The sequence below is a fragment of the Ochotona princeps genome, chromosome X (genome assembly GCF_030435755.1).
Source record: "Ochotona princeps isolate mOchPri1 chromosome X, mOchPri1.hap1, whole genome shotgun sequence".
NCBI lineage: Eukaryota > Metazoa > Chordata > Mammalia > Lagomorpha > Ochotonidae > Ochotona > Ochotona princeps.
This window is the reverse complement of record NC_080865.1, coordinates 29517986-29534856: the sequence shown is the minus strand read 5'-3', so window position 1 is coordinate 29534856 and position 16871 is coordinate 29517986. Positions and strand designations below refer to the sequence as shown.

The 16871-nt window shown below is 41.4% G+C and overlaps 1 protein-coding gene across 1 annotated transcript in view; it reads left to right on the top strand.

Moving 5' to 3' along the window:
- PHEX (phosphate regulating endopeptidase X-linked) overlaps positions 1–16871 on the top strand; it is a 208117-nt gene that overhangs the window by 10932 nt on the left and 180314 nt on the right. Inside the window, exon 3 of the mRNA XM_004587814.3 lies at positions 2145–2306. Within this exon, the coding sequence (XP_004587871.2) occupies positions 2145–2306 (162 nt within the window). The remainder of the gene's footprint in view (positions 1–2144; positions 2307–16871) is intronic.

Genomic DNA, 16871 nt, shown 5'->3' with positions numbered 1-16871 from the left:
GCTGGTGTTTTCTCAGCGGGCTCCTTTCCAAATTCAGTGTGAGTGATGGATCGCCCACCTTTGTATCAGGCTGGAGGTCAGAGCTGATCTTGCAGATTGCCTAGAAACCTGCGAGAAAATGGAGGAGGTGGCGGAGGATAGATGTGAGGGCTGGGGGTGGGGGACGTTTGGGAAGGAGGCCAGAAAGCAATGTGCTTGTGTGAGTAAAACTGCAGGTGAGAGCTCTGCTGTGTGACTGTAAATATTGTGTGTGATGGGGGCTTGTTGGTCCCTGTCCCCGAGGTGTCACATAGCCAAGGCGTTCTGTAGCTGATGCACTAACCACAAACATGACCTGGAAGCATGGTTTTTGCATGTCCTCACCTATCTCCATCTTAAATATTAGTAATAAAATACTAGCAGTAGATAGGAAAGTAATGAGACAAGTGAATTGGTTGTGGAAAACAAAAAAATCAACCAATTTGAAATTAATGAAACCATTTTTGCCTGCTTTTTTTTTTTTGAGGAAGGGCTTGAAAGTGTGTTTGTGTGTGTGTTTGTGTGTAGGGGGGTTGAAGTACTATATAAATGAGGGTGCTTGTGTATTATTTACTTAAAGGAGTACTAAACCCATTCTGGAATTTTAGTAGAGAGTTTAGGACAGACACATATGTGAGGTTATTTTTAAGCCTGGATGAACTACATGTGTGACCAAAGTGTAAAAAATGTATGTCCAAATTTGTGGAGGTTGTAGTTTTTGGAGGCAATTCATTCATATATTGCCGAAGTTTATTGGGTTTTCATTGCTTTAAACATAAATGTGTTTTGGCATTAATTACAGTATGAAAATAGCCCAGGATGTCATCGTTCCAGTATCATTAAAACACTGGCTACCTTTTTAAAAAAAATCATTTGATGCATGTAATTGTGTTAGTTCGAGTGGTATGCAGCAATTGTATGGTGTTTGGAAGACAGTTGTAGTTTAATAGGAATTTTTGGAGCTTCTCATTTTGTAATGAAAGATTATATTTTAAACTCATGGATATATAGTTATATACCGGTCTTCTACCTTAAGGACTCTATTCCATGTAAAATTGTAGGTGGCCTTATGGAAGAGGGAGCAAAGGTTACATCAGTGTACTGAGTATTTCTGTTAATTTATCTAAGTAGTTTTGCCTCGAGACTTTCATGTGCCATTTTAGAGCACCCCACTTTGGCCATCCTCTAGCCATGCCTCTTCCCCTTCAAGGAGTTTGTGGAGTCAGGTGGGGAAATCTCTCTTCTGTACCCCAGAATTCCCTGCTAGATGGCTTCATCCCAGTGAAAGATGCATTGAATGCCCAGGTGTGCAAGCGTCTGTGCGTGAGCTGCCAGGTCTTCATGAAGGCATATTGGCGGTGCAGCTTGTAAATATTTAGATGGACGATGTGGATGTCTTTGCTGTGAAACAAAACTATCCCAAACCTCAGAGGCCTGAAGCAAAAACGACTGCAAGGGTCCCTCCTGATTTTGTGGGTTTGGTGGATGGCTTCCCTAGTGCCACTGCGCAGGCTCTGGCAGGCGGCTGTGCGCAGTTGCAGGGTCAGCTGAGCTAGAAAGCTAGTGGGGGCTGTGGTGAGTGCTGCTGGGGCCTCTCCAGTGTTCTCTCTTGCCTTCATGGAGGCCTCTGCAAAGGGAGTCAACCCGGAAAGTGCATGCTCTCTTCAGGCTAGCTTTGAAACTCAAAAAAAGTCACTTCTGCCAGTTCTCTTGCTTCAACTGAGACAAGGTCAGTAGCGATTCAAGCTAGGGGAAGTAGACCCTCCTACTTGATTAGAAGAGTAGTAAAGTCAGCGAAAGGGCAAGAGGGATGGAACGGTCACACATACTTGTAAACAATTTACTGCATGCTCATCTGCATTCTTGTGCCATGTCTACAGAGTTTAGGGACAGTTGTGCAAAGTCAGTAACAATAACATCCCCCTCCCCCGCCCCACCACCTTTACTCAAGTCACTCTGAATGCAGCCATTTCATAGAATGAACTGCTTTCAGAGAATCATTTGAGGGGAAATGTAAAAGCCAAGGTCTTGGAACTGCTTGATATGAAATCGTTGTTTAATTTGGAGAAGAACAGTACACAATGTTCAATGATTGTCATTAATCCTCTGATTTTCTTTTTAAATAGCTGCTGCCATCTTGAGTAAAGTAAATCTGTCTGTGGATCCTTGTGATAATTTCTTCCGGTTCGCCTGTGATGGCTGGATAAACAATAATCCAATTCCTGAAGACATGCCAAGCTATGGGGTTTATCCTTGGCTGAGACATAATGTTGACCTCAAGTTGAAGGGTAAGTTTCCACTGGACTTGGATGGTGTTACTTTGTGGAGAGCAATATTTGGGAAAAATATGTAGTTTGGAATTTGTGGCATGACTGTTCACTTTTAACTCATTTCTAAGAATTTTTTAACCAAAATCTAGCAGCCAGGTTTTTTTTTTAAGATTTATTTATTTTTACTGGAAAGACATATTTACAGAGATAGAAAGATCTTCCATCTGGTTCATTCCCAAATGGCTGCAATGGTCAGAGGTGAGCTGATTCGAAGCCAGGAGCCAGGAGTTTCCTCCGGGTCTCCCATGTGGGTTCAGGGTCCCAAAGCTTTGGGCTGTCCTCCGCTGCTTTCCCAGACCACAAGCAGGGAACTGGATGGGAAGCAGAACAGCCAGGACTCTAACCGGTGCTCAAATGGGATCCTGGCCCATGCAAGGTGAGGATTTAAGCACTAGCCTACTGTGCCACCCTCCCCACCCTCACCTTTCCCTCCAAGAACTTTAAAATTCAAAGGGTAGCTAGTGAAATTTTGGTCTACTTAAATCTCAATGCAAACCTATTGATGTAGGTTGTTAGGTTTGTGTTTGATGGTAATACTAAGTTATACTGCAGAAGGATAAATAGCATTTGATTGAGACTGATAGCAAAGGAATAGTGAGTGAATATTATGGTAAATCAACATACTTACTTGTTGTGTTCAGTGTAAACCTCAGTTTTTGTTCGTTGTTTCCTGGAGTTTCAAGGCTTACCATATGTACTGAACATCTGATCATCTTTTGACACCACTTTTGAGAACTCTGGATGGCCTGTAGTTGTGATGCTGTTCCTGTTAACTCCCGAGCTGGCTCTAGGGAGATGCAATTTCTTCCCATGGCTTCTCTTGCAGTGACTGGCTCACACAATCTTCACGTGTCCATACATGCACACATTTGTGTATGATCGCACATTCCCCACCTCCGCCCAGGCTGGAAATATCTGTTGCTTAAAGGTTGTTTAAGAATTAATTTTAAAAACATTTTTATTTATTTAATTTGTTTAAAAGTGAGTGAGAGAGAATATTCTTCTGTTTATTCTCTCTACAATGCCCACACAGGAGGAAGTCAAGAGCCAGCAACTCAGTTCAGGTCTCCCATGTGGGTGACTGGGAGCCAAGTACTCAAGCCATCACCTGCTGTCTTGCAGAGTGGGCATCTACAGGGAACTGGAATTGGAAGCTGAATCAGGGCTTGAATCCAGGCACTCTGATCTGGAATGTACAGTGTCCTATGAGGAATCTCAATAAATACACCAAATGCCTGCTCTAAGTCTCATGGTTTTTTTGTTAAGCTACTGGAGGAAAGCCATTTCAGAAGGGAAGTAGGAAGATTTCAAAGCCAGATAAGGTAATTGTTCTGAGAAGGCAAAAGTAGTACTTTTTTTCTTGTTGACATCTGTGAGTAATGCCCATAGCATGTAAGAAAAATTCCTGAGAAGTTGTAAGAATTGGGATTGGCATTGTGCTGTAGCATGTTAGGCTACCACCTATGATGCCAGTTTCCTGTATGAACACTGATTTGAGTCCTGGCTGCTCCACTTCCAATCCAGTTACCTGCTAGTGTGTCTGAAAAGCAGCAGAAAATACACTAAGTGCTTGTCCTGGCCTTGTCCTATCTCCACCCATTGCAACCATTTGGGGAGTGAACAGCATATGGAAGATTGCACTCTCTCTAACGCTGCCTTTCAGATAGTTTTTAAAAAACTATTATTTTCTCTGTCATCTTGATTTTTTTCAAAGGAATGTGAAAATTAAATATGCACCAATTCACATATACACATATATACTTTATAATAAGTGAAACTATTGATGAAATATTTAGATATGTATTGTCAATAGTAAAGAAAAACATGCTGACATCTTGCAGCTATGTATAAGTCACCTGGACTTGTGTTTTCAGTTAGGAGATCCAAGCTTAATGTTGGTAAATTATGATAAAGAGTTTGCAAGAGGATCAGAGTTTTCTCTCCTAACCCAACAGATGCAGTTTTCTTTTACTATAGAACCACAGAAATTAGTTTACTAATACTTGTTTTCCTGTAGGACATCAATCCATGTTGGTCTTCCTTCTACTGTTTTTGTCTATTTCCTACTTCTCTTTGAGTTTTTTTCTTAACAAACAGTAGTATATACATAGTCATACACACAAAATATTGTAGAAGGATAAGAAAATACAAGATTTGTTGATAGATGTCCTCCCTTTATTAGTTACAAATATGAGATTGACATACTCGGGACATGAAGTAGTTGGTGTAATTTCTAAATGTTTCTGAGGATGTGAAAGTGAAAGCACTGTTGTGTTTTGAAAACTATGGACTCCTTCAAAATCCACAGAAATGAGAATACATTGTATAGAGCAGTACAGAGGTTTTGGTCTCCTGGCTTCCCCTAAGAAATGAAAAATTTTATTTTAAACTTAAGTTGGGGAAAAAAGGGGCAAAACACAGAAACAGAGTCACCCATAAATGCACCCCTAGAAATAACTGTTGACAAATTAATTGGTTATATATCTTTCTAGGCTTTGTTGATTTGTAGGTCCAAATGCATAACTTCATATCCACACTCACATATTTTAAAAACTATCTGATTCATAATACTAGTCTCTAACCTGGTTTGAAAATCAATGCATTCTTCATAGATCTGGATTCCATCAGTAGATAACTTTTCATGTTATAAATAACGTTGTAATAAACATCTTTGCACATTTTGTATCTCTATCTAGATATATCCTTAGGATAAGTTTCCATATGTGGGACTGTTGGAATGAAAGAATATTTGCAATTTAATTTTCGATGCACATGGCCAAATATTTCCTCAGAAAATTTGTTTTTTAATCTTCATATAGTTTCTTATGCATTTCACATTTTCCCCATCAGCTCTGTTTGTGTGTGTTATAACATAGGGATCAACGAACTGTGAACAGTAGACCAAATCTAACCCCAGCCTGTTTTGTAAATGAAGTTTGATTGGCACACAGGCTCATGCATTCATTTATGCATTTTCAATGTCTGCTGTTGTGTTACAGGGGCAGAGTGGAAAACAGCTACAGAGACTACATGGCCCACAGAGTGATTCTAAAATATTTTTCCATGCACTTTATGGACCAAGTTTTGCTAACTCCTGAGCCCAATATAAAAATAAAGCATTTATGTTTGTATTAGGTATAATTAATTTGTCTTATTAATAATTTTCAGTGACTTCTTTGGAATATTGTAGATAGATTCCTAAATTTAAGAAACAATTTTGTCTCTGTTTAAAAAGTGTGTTGGCTGGTGCCACCAGAACAGTGCTGAATAATAACAATCATAATCGGAGTAATTTTCTTAGCTTTGGTGAGAATACCTCCAGTGCTCTTTCCTAGTATGTAAGTTTTTAAAATTTTCTAATAGTTATTGTTTATTGTGTTCTGTTGTTCTGAGTTGACAAAAAAGATTTTGCTTCAGAAAAATGCCTTTTGGCTGTTTAGCAAGTCTTATTTCCTAAGACCCTGCTGGAATTGAACAAGCTAGTATTTTGTTTCATAGGTTCCTCTATGTACTTACGACTTTTAGTGTTCTGTGGTTTTGGGGTGCTAGTTTTGTCAGGTTCTGCTCTCCAGAATGTGCTGGCTCCATGCAGAGGAGTGGGAGTTGCCCTGTATACTCATGCTCTGACTGACTAAACTTCGCCAATTCCAGGTCTTTCTGTGACAAGTTCAGTAAATGAAAAACAAAGCAATCAGGATGCTCTTGCTTCAAGTGTTAAGCAGAGGAAATTGTGGAGTAAGACTTCTTTCTTTTAAAAATATATTTGAATGGTAGAGATAAAGAGTGAGTGAGCATGAAAGAGCTCAAATCGGCTGGTTCAAACCTCAGCTAACTATGGTGACCAGCGCTGGACCAGACCAGTCTGGGAACTGAGACCTGATTCTAAATCTTGGATGTAGATTATGTGGATCTTGGACCTGAGAACCAGTTACAGGAACCATCACTGCTGCCTGCCAGTGTCTTGCACTAGCAGGGAGCTGGAATTAGAAACTGGTACCAGGCATCAAATCCAGGTTCACCTCCATGGGACAAGGTGCCCTTGGTAGGCATCTTAAACCACTAGGCCAAAGGACTATCCCAGGCTTCTTTGCCAATGATGTTATCTTGTACCAAGTGTGTCTGAAATAGAAAATATCTGCTAGTTCATCAGTTGTCTCAGAAGAAAACATTTAAAGTTAACGGAGTTGAAAGAATAGCATAAGGAACTCCCATTGTGCCCTGGACCTGGATACCTCAGTTGTTACCTAGTTGCTGTATTTGCTTTATTGTGTTATTTTAATATTACATATCTACAAACATGTATTTTCCCATTTTATCCATATTTACATATATAATTAGAAAAATGTATAAGTGTAAAGACATTGCTACACATACATATTTTTTGTGTTTCAGATGATCAAATATTGATAATATAGAACTTTTCAAATATCAAATGCACTGATAATTTATTTCTTAAAAACTAGATTTTAAAAGTATGTTTTAAAGATTTATTTTTAGGGCCCCTGGTGGGGTGGCCTAATGGCTAAAGTCCTCGCCTTGAACGTGCCGGGATCCCATATGGGTGCCAGTTCTAATCCCGGCAGCCCTGCTTCCCATCCAGCTCCCTGCTTGTGCCCTGGGAAAGCAGTGGAGGACGACCCAAAGCCTTGGGACCCTGCACCCACATGGGAGACCTGGAAGAGCTGGTTCCTGGCTTCGGATTGGCTCAGCTCCAGCCGTTGCAGCCGCTTGGGGAGTGAACCATGGGACGGAAGATCTTCCTCTCTGTCTCTCCTCCTTGCTGTATATCTGCCTTTCCAATAAAAATAAATAAATCTTAAAAAAAGATTTTATTTTTGTTTTGAAAGACAGATTTTATAGAAAGAGGAGAGACAGAGAAGGTCTTCCATCCACTTATTTAGCCCCAAGTGGCTGCAAGTGCCAGACCTGATCCAAAGCTAGGAGCCAGGAGCTTCTTTTAGGTCTTGTATGTGGGTACAGGGTCCCAAGGGTTTGGACCATCTTCCACTGTTTTCCCAGGCTACATACAGGGAACTGGATGGAAAGTGGAACAGCCAGGGCATAAACTGGTGCCCACATGGAATGCTGACAACACAGCATGAAGTATTAGCTTTCTGAGCCACTGTGCCAGCCAGTATATACATGAGTGCTTCAAAAAGTTCATAGAAAACAGCATTAAAATATAGTTTTTTTGGTGCATTTTTGGAGCCCATGCATTTGCAGGCTCTTCAAAAATTGCTGGGAAGTGCATATTATGAAGAAGCTACTCATGGATTAGGAAACTTATCTTTAAATATTCTTTCCTTCAGGTTTTTGAAAGTCCCTTGTATGAATATAAATTTATATCTTAAAAGGGATGTTATGCATTTTTTGTAATCTTTATTTTACTTGACATGTACCCCTTGTTTTGTGTCAACAGAAGCCGATCTATGCCTTCACTTGACATGGCTACTTTTTAAGGATATGCTATAAGTCATCTAACCAATGCCGATGTTATCCTTATAGTAAATACCCAAGAGCATGAGTTTTGAAGCCCTAAGAGTTGGGTTTGAATCCTGGTTCCTTTTCATTTATACTGTGTTCTTTGAGCCAGTTACTGACCTCGTCTACCTCAGTTTTTTTATCTGTGAAATAGAGACAGGAGTACCAGTATTCTAGTGTCTTTGTGACGTTTGAGGCATATTGCCTATTTAAACTGTTTGCTCCAGTTCCTGATATATAGCAGAACCTCAATAAATATTTATGCATCTCTGTTTTGTTTCCAAGATACTTCTAAAGTTCATGATTTAATGTCTATCACATGCTGTAAGTTTTATTCTGCTCTTATTCTTTATAAATATCATATACTTTAAAAAAATATTGAATGCTGTCAAGGTATTTTTCCTCAGTGTTGATAAAAAGAGAGAACATCTAAAAATAAAACCCAATACCACTCGCTGAAAGAATACTATTTTCTTATGGCTGATAGAGAACACACAGATACGGCTGTCCAATTTGTGAACTAAAATGGATTTGACAGACCTGGCTGATGAAAAATTGCCCTCTGTTGGAGTCAGCAACCTGGCTTTGTAAATTTTTTGTCCTTTCAATGGTGTATAAGACTGAGATTTCTACTTGGAAAATAAGATTATTTCTTGTTTTCCCCAAGAAGCATTTCTTTTTAGTGAAAACAAAACAGAACAGAAAGGCAGCGTGTGGTCATGTGTTTGTCTTGGAATTCCCATCATAGAAAAATCCCCAAATTTGTCTTCATGGGAGTATGAGGAAGACCCAACTTGCATTGCTTATGAATGAGCAGATGGAAATTCAGTCAAGGGGCACTTAGGAAACCCAGGCAAGGAAGGAGACAGATGACTCAGAGGGTGTCAGATCATCTCGCTTATGGAATAACCATCTTTGCCAGTATTTTGCAGGGAAATGAAGTATGTTATTTTAAAATACAGCTTCAACAGAACAAGAAGAGGAAACAGAGACTGTGTATTAATGAACAGATTAAGGTGATAGTGACTCATGTATTGGTTATTTATTTGTAAATACCTGCTGGCTGAGATTCAAATTGTTCTCATAATTGTTTTTTTTTAAAAGATTTATTCATTTTATTACAGTCAGATATACAGAGTGGAGGAGAGACAGGAAGATCTTCCATCCGATGATTCACTCCCCAAGTGAGCCGCAAAGGCCGGTGCTGCGCCGATCCAAAGCCAGGAACCAGGAACCTCCTCCGGGTCTCCCACGCGGGTGCAGGGTCCCAATGCATTGGGCCGTCCTCGACTGCTTTCCCAGGCCACAAGCAGGGAGCTGGATGGGAAGTGGAGCTGCCGGGATTAGAACCGGCGTCCATATGGGATCCCGGGGCTTTCAAGGCGAGGACTTTAGCCATTAGGCTTGGCCACGCCGCCGGGCCCTGTTCCCATAATTGAATACCTCTCATGTTCCCTGTATACTCTATTTTCTTTTCCAATAAATGATCCTGACCAAATCATCCTTTAAAACAAATAGAAACCTGGAAATTTTAGTTCAGCTGCTGTAATGTTCTTTGGTAATCAGGAAGCTCAGGTTATTGAAGTATAGTGAGTTGTACCATTTTCCTTGTACCAAAGATATAAAACAACGATGAGTTAAACTGTGCTCCTGCTTCATAAAGTGCTTTGGAACTAATGTCATGTCAAGAGGAGGACTACAAGTAAAGGCGAGGTGTGCAAGAGCTGAGCTTGTGGTGGTGGACTTTTAATTGCTGGGGAAAATTTGGCCCCCTGTTATTTTGAATGAGTTCTCTTTTGAGGGAACCTCAAAAAGTTTGTGGATAATGTAAATTATGAAAATTATGCATCGATTTTAAATTTTTTGCATCAAAATAAACTTTGTTTTTTTTTAAGGAAGACATATGTATTTATTGAAAGGCAGAGTTACAGAGGGAGACAGAGACAGAGGAATTGAGATTATCCATCCTCTGGTTCTCTCCCCAAATGGCCACAACCATCAGGGCTGGGCCAGGCGAAAGCCAGAAGCTAGCAGCTTCTTCCGGGTCTCACACTTGGATTCTTTCCCAGGTGCATTAGCTGCTGAGGCTCCAACTGGTGCCCATATGGGATGCGGGTGCCACAGGCAGCAGTTTAATGTGCTGTGCTCTAATGATGGTCTCAAGCTTACATGCCAATTTCATTGCTTACGGGTAGTCAGAAAAGACTGCTTTTATCCACAGACCACATTACCTCTTTCTCATGTGACCACACAAGAAGTAACAATTTTGCATTATCCTCAGTCCTGCTTGTGTCAAGGCCTGCCGTAGGAAGATGGGAGCCTGCAGTGAAGACATCGAAAATGCAATAGGAAATACTTTTCTTTTTTTACTTTTAAAGATTTATTTTATTTTTATTGCAAAGTCAGTTATACAGAGAGGAAGATCTTCTGTCCGATGGTTCACTCCCCAAGTGAGCCGCAACGGCCGGTGCTGTGCCGATCCAAAGCCAGGAACCAGGAACTTCCTCCAGGTCTCCCACACGGGTGCAGGGTCCCAATGCATTGGGCCGTCCTCAACTGCTTTCCCAGGCCACAAGCAGGGAGCTGGATGGGAAGTGGAGCTGCCGGGATTAGAACCGGCGCCCATATGGGATCCCAGCGTGTTCAAGGCGAGGATTTTAGCCATTAGGCCACCATATGGGGGCCCAGGAAATATTTTTCTTCGAAAACTTTCTTGTTACGTTTCTTTCTGCCACTTGCCTACGCTATTTGAATGTGGGTAATTAGCACATTGTATAGAGTGCAGGAAAAGAGGAAGAAGTTGCCAAATCCAAAAACGGCAGCAACTGGTGGTTTGGAACTATTTCTTCAGATAGAGAAATGATTTTCTTTCTCAAGATTCTGGAAAATGGGGCTATCTTTGGAATTAGTTCTTCGTCTCAACAACTACATGAACTAAAGAATCCAGGAGAAGGGACGCTGAGCTCTTCCATCCACTGATTCACTCCCCAAATGGCCACAACTCCTGAGGCTGGGTGTGGGTCCACAGATATTCCTCAGCCCACCCAGCAGGGGACTGTCGGGAGGAAATGTGTCTCATCTCTGACAGGCCGCTGGTCCTGGGCAGCAGTGTCTGGAACTCTTTTCGTTGGAACCAAACTTTTTCCCTCCTATTTTGTTGCAGATATTGCAGGTTCTTGAAATGCCCTCTCTGTGAATTACTATTTCAAAACTGCATGCATTTATTCATTATAAAGAAAACAGTTACAGTGCTTGTTTATATCTTGTTATTTATAATGAGCTAATTAGCTAGCGCACATATTACGAATATCCAATAATGGCTGTTTTGTTAACTGTGCTTCAGAATACCTGTTTCCTTTGCAAACTTAATGTTTCTCATGTATGCACTTTTAAATGTTGTGTTCAAAAGATTGCCCCGGGGAGGTGGGCAGTGAAAAAGCACCAAGAACCCTTGTTTATGTAAAGGATTGCAATAGTAGGACTCAAGAAGAGATCATTAGTTCGCACCAACCTCTTGACACATCCTCATTCAGGTGTTTTGAGTGCAGTTGGCTTTTACACAGCCCCATGAGCCTACTCATTCCAAACGTTAGAACAATCTACTGTCTAGACTTCTTTGATAATGAACATATTACCAGCAGTTACTATGTACTTGTACGGATATAAGATGAACCTGGAGATTTGTGCTTGAAGACTTATATTGATACCAGTCCTTGAACTTATTAAGTGCAGGCTAAATAAGATTGCCTGTGCGGTGGAATAAATACATATCCAGGTAAAATTACTATGTGTTGCCATGTGCTTATCGTGAATTCAGAAAGCTGAGGAGCAATTTTAGACTACCAATGTAGCCTTTGCTATGATAGAATTCAAAATATTTGCCAACTGTGCTAGTTGTGAAAAATAGTTATATGTAATGCAGAGTATTTATTCATAATGCATGCTGCATCGTGTATGAAAAGGCTAGTTGTTGTCTTGCAGACAAAGTCTCTTTCTTGAATTTGAAAGGGAATTTGCAGGAAGTCAACCACTCCGGAAGTTCTGAAAGTGAGATTCCAAGGGAAGATTACATTTAAATAAAATTGTTTTATTTACCTTTAGCCTCTTTATGTGCCAACTCAGGTGTTTTGGCTTGGCTTCATCATTGTACATACCCATGTGTTTAGTCATGCCACAGCTTTGAATCATCCACTGTCTGGACTCATGGGTAATGAGCATATTAACAAGTCTAAATTCACCTTGTCAGAAGGGAGGCATGAGTGAGCTGTTGGGCTGTTAGGGGAAGGATATTAAGAGCAGAATGGCTGAAGGAGGTAGCAATCCATTTAAGAGATGAAAAAAATTGTTTTTATTAATTTGAGAGACGGGAGGAGATGGAGGAAGAAAGGGCACGCGCTTCCATCCACTGGTGCATTCCTCCAAATGTGTGCAGTGCTTTGGCGCCTGTGCCAGACCAAAGCTGGGAACTCAGACTGGATCTTCCACCTGGGTGGTAGTGACCCAGTCACTGGAGCCTTCACCTGCTGCCTTCCTGGGTATACATTAGCAGGAATTGGGAGAAGAGCCAACTCTCAAAGCCACACACGCTGATATCGGTGTTGGCATCTTAAGTTGGGTCTTTTTTTAATTGTTTTTAAAGATTTGTTTTATTTTTAATTGGAAAGCCAGATGTACAGAGAGAAGGAGAGACGGAAAGGAAGATCTTCTGTCTGATGATTCACTCCCCAAGTGACTGCAATGGCTGGAGCAGAGCCAATCTAAAGCCAGGAGCCAGGAGCCTCTGCCAGGTCTCCCTCGTGAGTGCAGGCACCCAAGGCTTTGGGCCGTCCTTGACTGCTTTCCCACAAGCAGGGAGCTGGATGGGAAGTGGAGCTGGGATTAGAACTGGCACCCATATGGGATCCCTGGGTATTCAAGGCGAGGACTTTAGCCACTAGGCCACCGTGCCGGGCCCTCAAGTTAGGTCTTAATGAATAAGCCAAATACCCACTTGGAGGTGGGAGATTTTTGACTTGTGGGGACAGAGATTTCTCAGAAGTGGAGCAGAAGCCTGAAAATGCTGGGAAATGGGAATATTGACTGAGAAAAGAAGTGGGAGAGTAGACGAGGGGGGCATTTTTGTGACATAACTATTGCAACACATTATGAGAAGTTTCCTACAAGTTAGCTTTGAATATTGTAGAAGGAAAGAAGCATTTACTTTAGAAGATTGTCTATTAAATTTAGATTCTTGGGGCTAAAAATAAGTCCTCTGGCGTGACTAATGACACAGGATATGTGCATCCTGAGAAAGACACAGACACCCATGGTGACACTTCTCCGCCTACCCACACCCAACTCCCATTTTGTATGGCTGGTGTGTATAAGAATATTCTGCTGTGCAGTGGCTCAGCACCCTTACATGTTTTTGAAGGTTCACTTCCTAAATTAGGAGGTTGAAAAGAGAAGGAAAACCCTAGCTGGCTTTGGTGGTAACAGTTTGAAGGCGTACTCATGTGAGCTGCTGTGGCCTTCAGCATTCCTGAAGTGCCTCTAGGTTGCCACATGTTTCTCCCACTGTTTGCCAGAGAGTAGAGTAATAATGGAGATAAGAATATGGGCATTTTTTGGGCAGCGGTTTCCAAGGGCACCCAGATTGCATAACAGAAGCTGATGGCTCTGACTTCTGGTGCTTCGGAGAGGTGGGTGAAGGTTTCCCCATTGTTCCTCATTTGTTGAGGGCTAATGGAGAAATGGAGGCCCTGAAACATTTGGAGAGTTGGTTGCAGACTAAAATGTCAGGGTGAACTAAGTTGAAAATATCATACTTGCATTTTCAAATATCCGGATGAGAGTGTTTTAGCTGTGTTCTCACTTTCAATTCTGAGTACTTTTCAACTCTGACCGAAGGTGTGGATGGCTCAAGCATCTTTGTAATGTGGCAAGATTCTCATTTTACTACTGTGAAGTGAGTCATTAATAGACTCTCCCATAATTAAATTAAGGGTGTATGACCCGGGGAATAACTTAACAGGGCCAGGTCCTTCGCAGAGGTCACAGTATTTCATAATACCCAGTTGCCATGTGTTGAACTCTCTCAACTGAGCTTCCAACATGTCTGAAAGATGTAAGATTTAATTTACCTGTATTTTGCAGATAATCGAACGGAGGCATCTGGCAGGTACCCCGTCCAAGGTTGTAGAGCCAGAAGGCGATGAAGCCAGAATTAGAATATAGGCTGTTTGACCCTTGGTACCTGGAAAAAGCTCTGAAACCTACGGAAGTAGAATTATCTTCATTTTATAACTCTGAAAACAGACTTAGAGAGAGGTAACTCACCCATGTTCAGACGACTAATGGCTTGTAAGATATATAATTTTGGCTGTTATTTTTAAAATGTGACCACTAGAAGGTAGTTATGTGTGACTTGTGTTTGTGACTCATTTTTCTGCTCAGAGTAGTGTGCAATAGAAAGATGAGTCACAATTACATGTCACATGTATCTTTGTTTTCTACTGGCCATATTAGAAATAGTAGCAATTGAAATGATGTATCATATCAAAAATACTGCCATTTCAGGATATAATTGATGTCAAAATGTATTCATAAGCCATTTTCATTTATTTCTTTGCTAGAAACCTTTGAAATTTGTGTTTTGTTGGCTGGTAGTACTCTATCATCCAGGCCAGTCACAGTACTAGTGCCCAAGTAGCCTTGTGTGGCACTGCCTTCTGTACTGGATAGGACCGTTCTGCACTGGTGCTTTCTCAGTGCTGGCTGCTCGGCAGAATCCCAAATGCCTGGGATGAATGCTCAGTGATGCTGATGTGATTGGCATGCAGCCTGTGCCCCTCTTCCCCAGGAGATGCCCAGAGTACTGAGAATTGGAGCCAGTGTGCATTGCAGAAGGTTCTGTGAATTTTGTGATATAAGAACAGGCAGTATGCTTTGCTAGGTGACATGAAAGAATGTGCCATAGCTCATTTATTAATTTCTCTGAGTATTTTGGCCAAGTACCCAGAAGAATATAAGAAAAGAAACTTCATTCCCTTCTGAGTTGTATATTGGTCTGCAGACACACCCATGGAAGTAAATTAAGACCAAAAATTCTGTTCTTGTAATTGATGCTGGGGCATTGGCGACAGTCTGGAATCTCTGAGCTATGCGGAAGAGGAAGTTGGGATTGGAAGCTGCAGGCCATTGCCAGAATAGAACACGTCCAGTGGGGAATCTGTGGGAGGCGCTGGGTGAGGAAAGGAGGCAATTGTGGTTCCTGCTGAGGTCTGAGGGCTGCGCGGCCCACTGGGCCTCGGGATGTCAGGAGGCGGCTGCTGCCAGGGGCCTCACACCCATCTCCCCGCTTGGCCTAGCTTGGATTTCTGCCCTTGGGACTTGGATGGAAAAGCCAATATTCAGAAATGAAAACATTTCCTCTCACCTACAGGTTCAGTTGTCCTTAAAATGCTTTTGAAGTTATTTAAAATACTGTTTATATTGACTTCTTTGAATTAGATCTAAACATGACTTCAATATTCCCAACAAGTTTGTTATTTCCCCAAATGAAAATACCAAGTCTTCTGAGGTAGTGGCCCTTCAGTATGTGCAATATTACTATATTTATTTGATTTAAAACTCAACCAGAGGACACACGAACACCACACAGTTTTCCACCACCTTAATAAAATTAATACCATATTTCATTGGATCACAACTATTGTCAGCTATACTATGCTTCATTTCACATGTGCTAAGAAACAGTGAACTATTATACAATGCTTTTTTACATGGCATTTTTGTGATCGTATGAGTTGTTTTAGCCTTACTTAGATTTTTATTTTGTGTCGTGCATTATTCTTTGTATCCACTAAAAAGGCAAGTGTTGGGCCCGGTGCAGTAGCTCAGTGGCTAAAGTCCTCACCTTGCATGCACCGGTATCCCATATGGGTGCTGATTCTAATCCTACCAGCCCAGCTTCCCATACAACCCCCTGCTGGTGGTCTAGGAAAGCAGTCAAAGACGGCCCAAAGCCTTGGGACCCTGTATCTGCGTGGGAGACCCGCAAGTGGCTCCTGGCTGCCGGCTTCAGATTGGCTCAGCTCTGGCCGTTGTGGCCACTTGGGGAGTGAATCAATGGATGGAAGATCTTTGTCTCTGTCTCTCCTCCTCTCTGTATATCTGACTTTGCAACGTAAATAAGAATAAATCTTAAAAATAAGGCAAGTGTCAATACTACTGATCAAGGTATCTAAATCTTCACTGTGGGTCATCAGTGTTTTGATTTCCTACAACATGTTGTCCTATTTCTCACAGAAGCAATTGCGGTTCATCATTTATTGAAAAGTACTCTCCAGTTATCTCGGGGAATTTACTCTTAAATGACAGTTTTGGATGTGCAGTAAGGTTTTGTTTCATCATTGAGTCATGGTGAAATATTTCTGAAACCATTTGAAATGGTAGTTTGACCAGCCGTGCACCCAGTTCATTTGAAGTGCTTATTCTAAGAATGGTCATGGTCAGGTTCACTCATTGGCAGGTGATGGCACTTAAGTCATGACTGTGCCTAGAAGAGAATTTCAGGCTGGATTTATTTTGTTAAAAGATTTATTCATTTTTATTGCAAAGTCATATATACACAGAGAGGAGGAGAGACAGACAGGAAGATCTTCCGTCCAATAATTCACTCCCCAAGTGACCGGAATGATCCGAAGCCAAGAGCCAAGAACTTCCTCCAGGTCTCCCACACAGGTGCAGGGTTCCAAGGCTTTGGGCTGTACTCGACTGCTTTCCCAGGCCACAAGCAGGGAGCTGGATGGGAAGCGGGACTGCCGGGATTAGAACTGGTGCCCATAAGCGATCCTGGCATGTTCAAGGCGAGGACTTTAGCCTCTAGGCCACCGTGCCTGGGGGCTGGATTCATTTTTAAGATGTGAAAAAAAATGTATATTGTAGATCGCATTAAACACAGTATATAAAATATATTTCTCAGAATCTGGGATCCTCAGCTTTGCTAAATTCATCATGCTTCTGTGTTTTCAGTAGTCTCCCTGAAATGTACCTGATGCT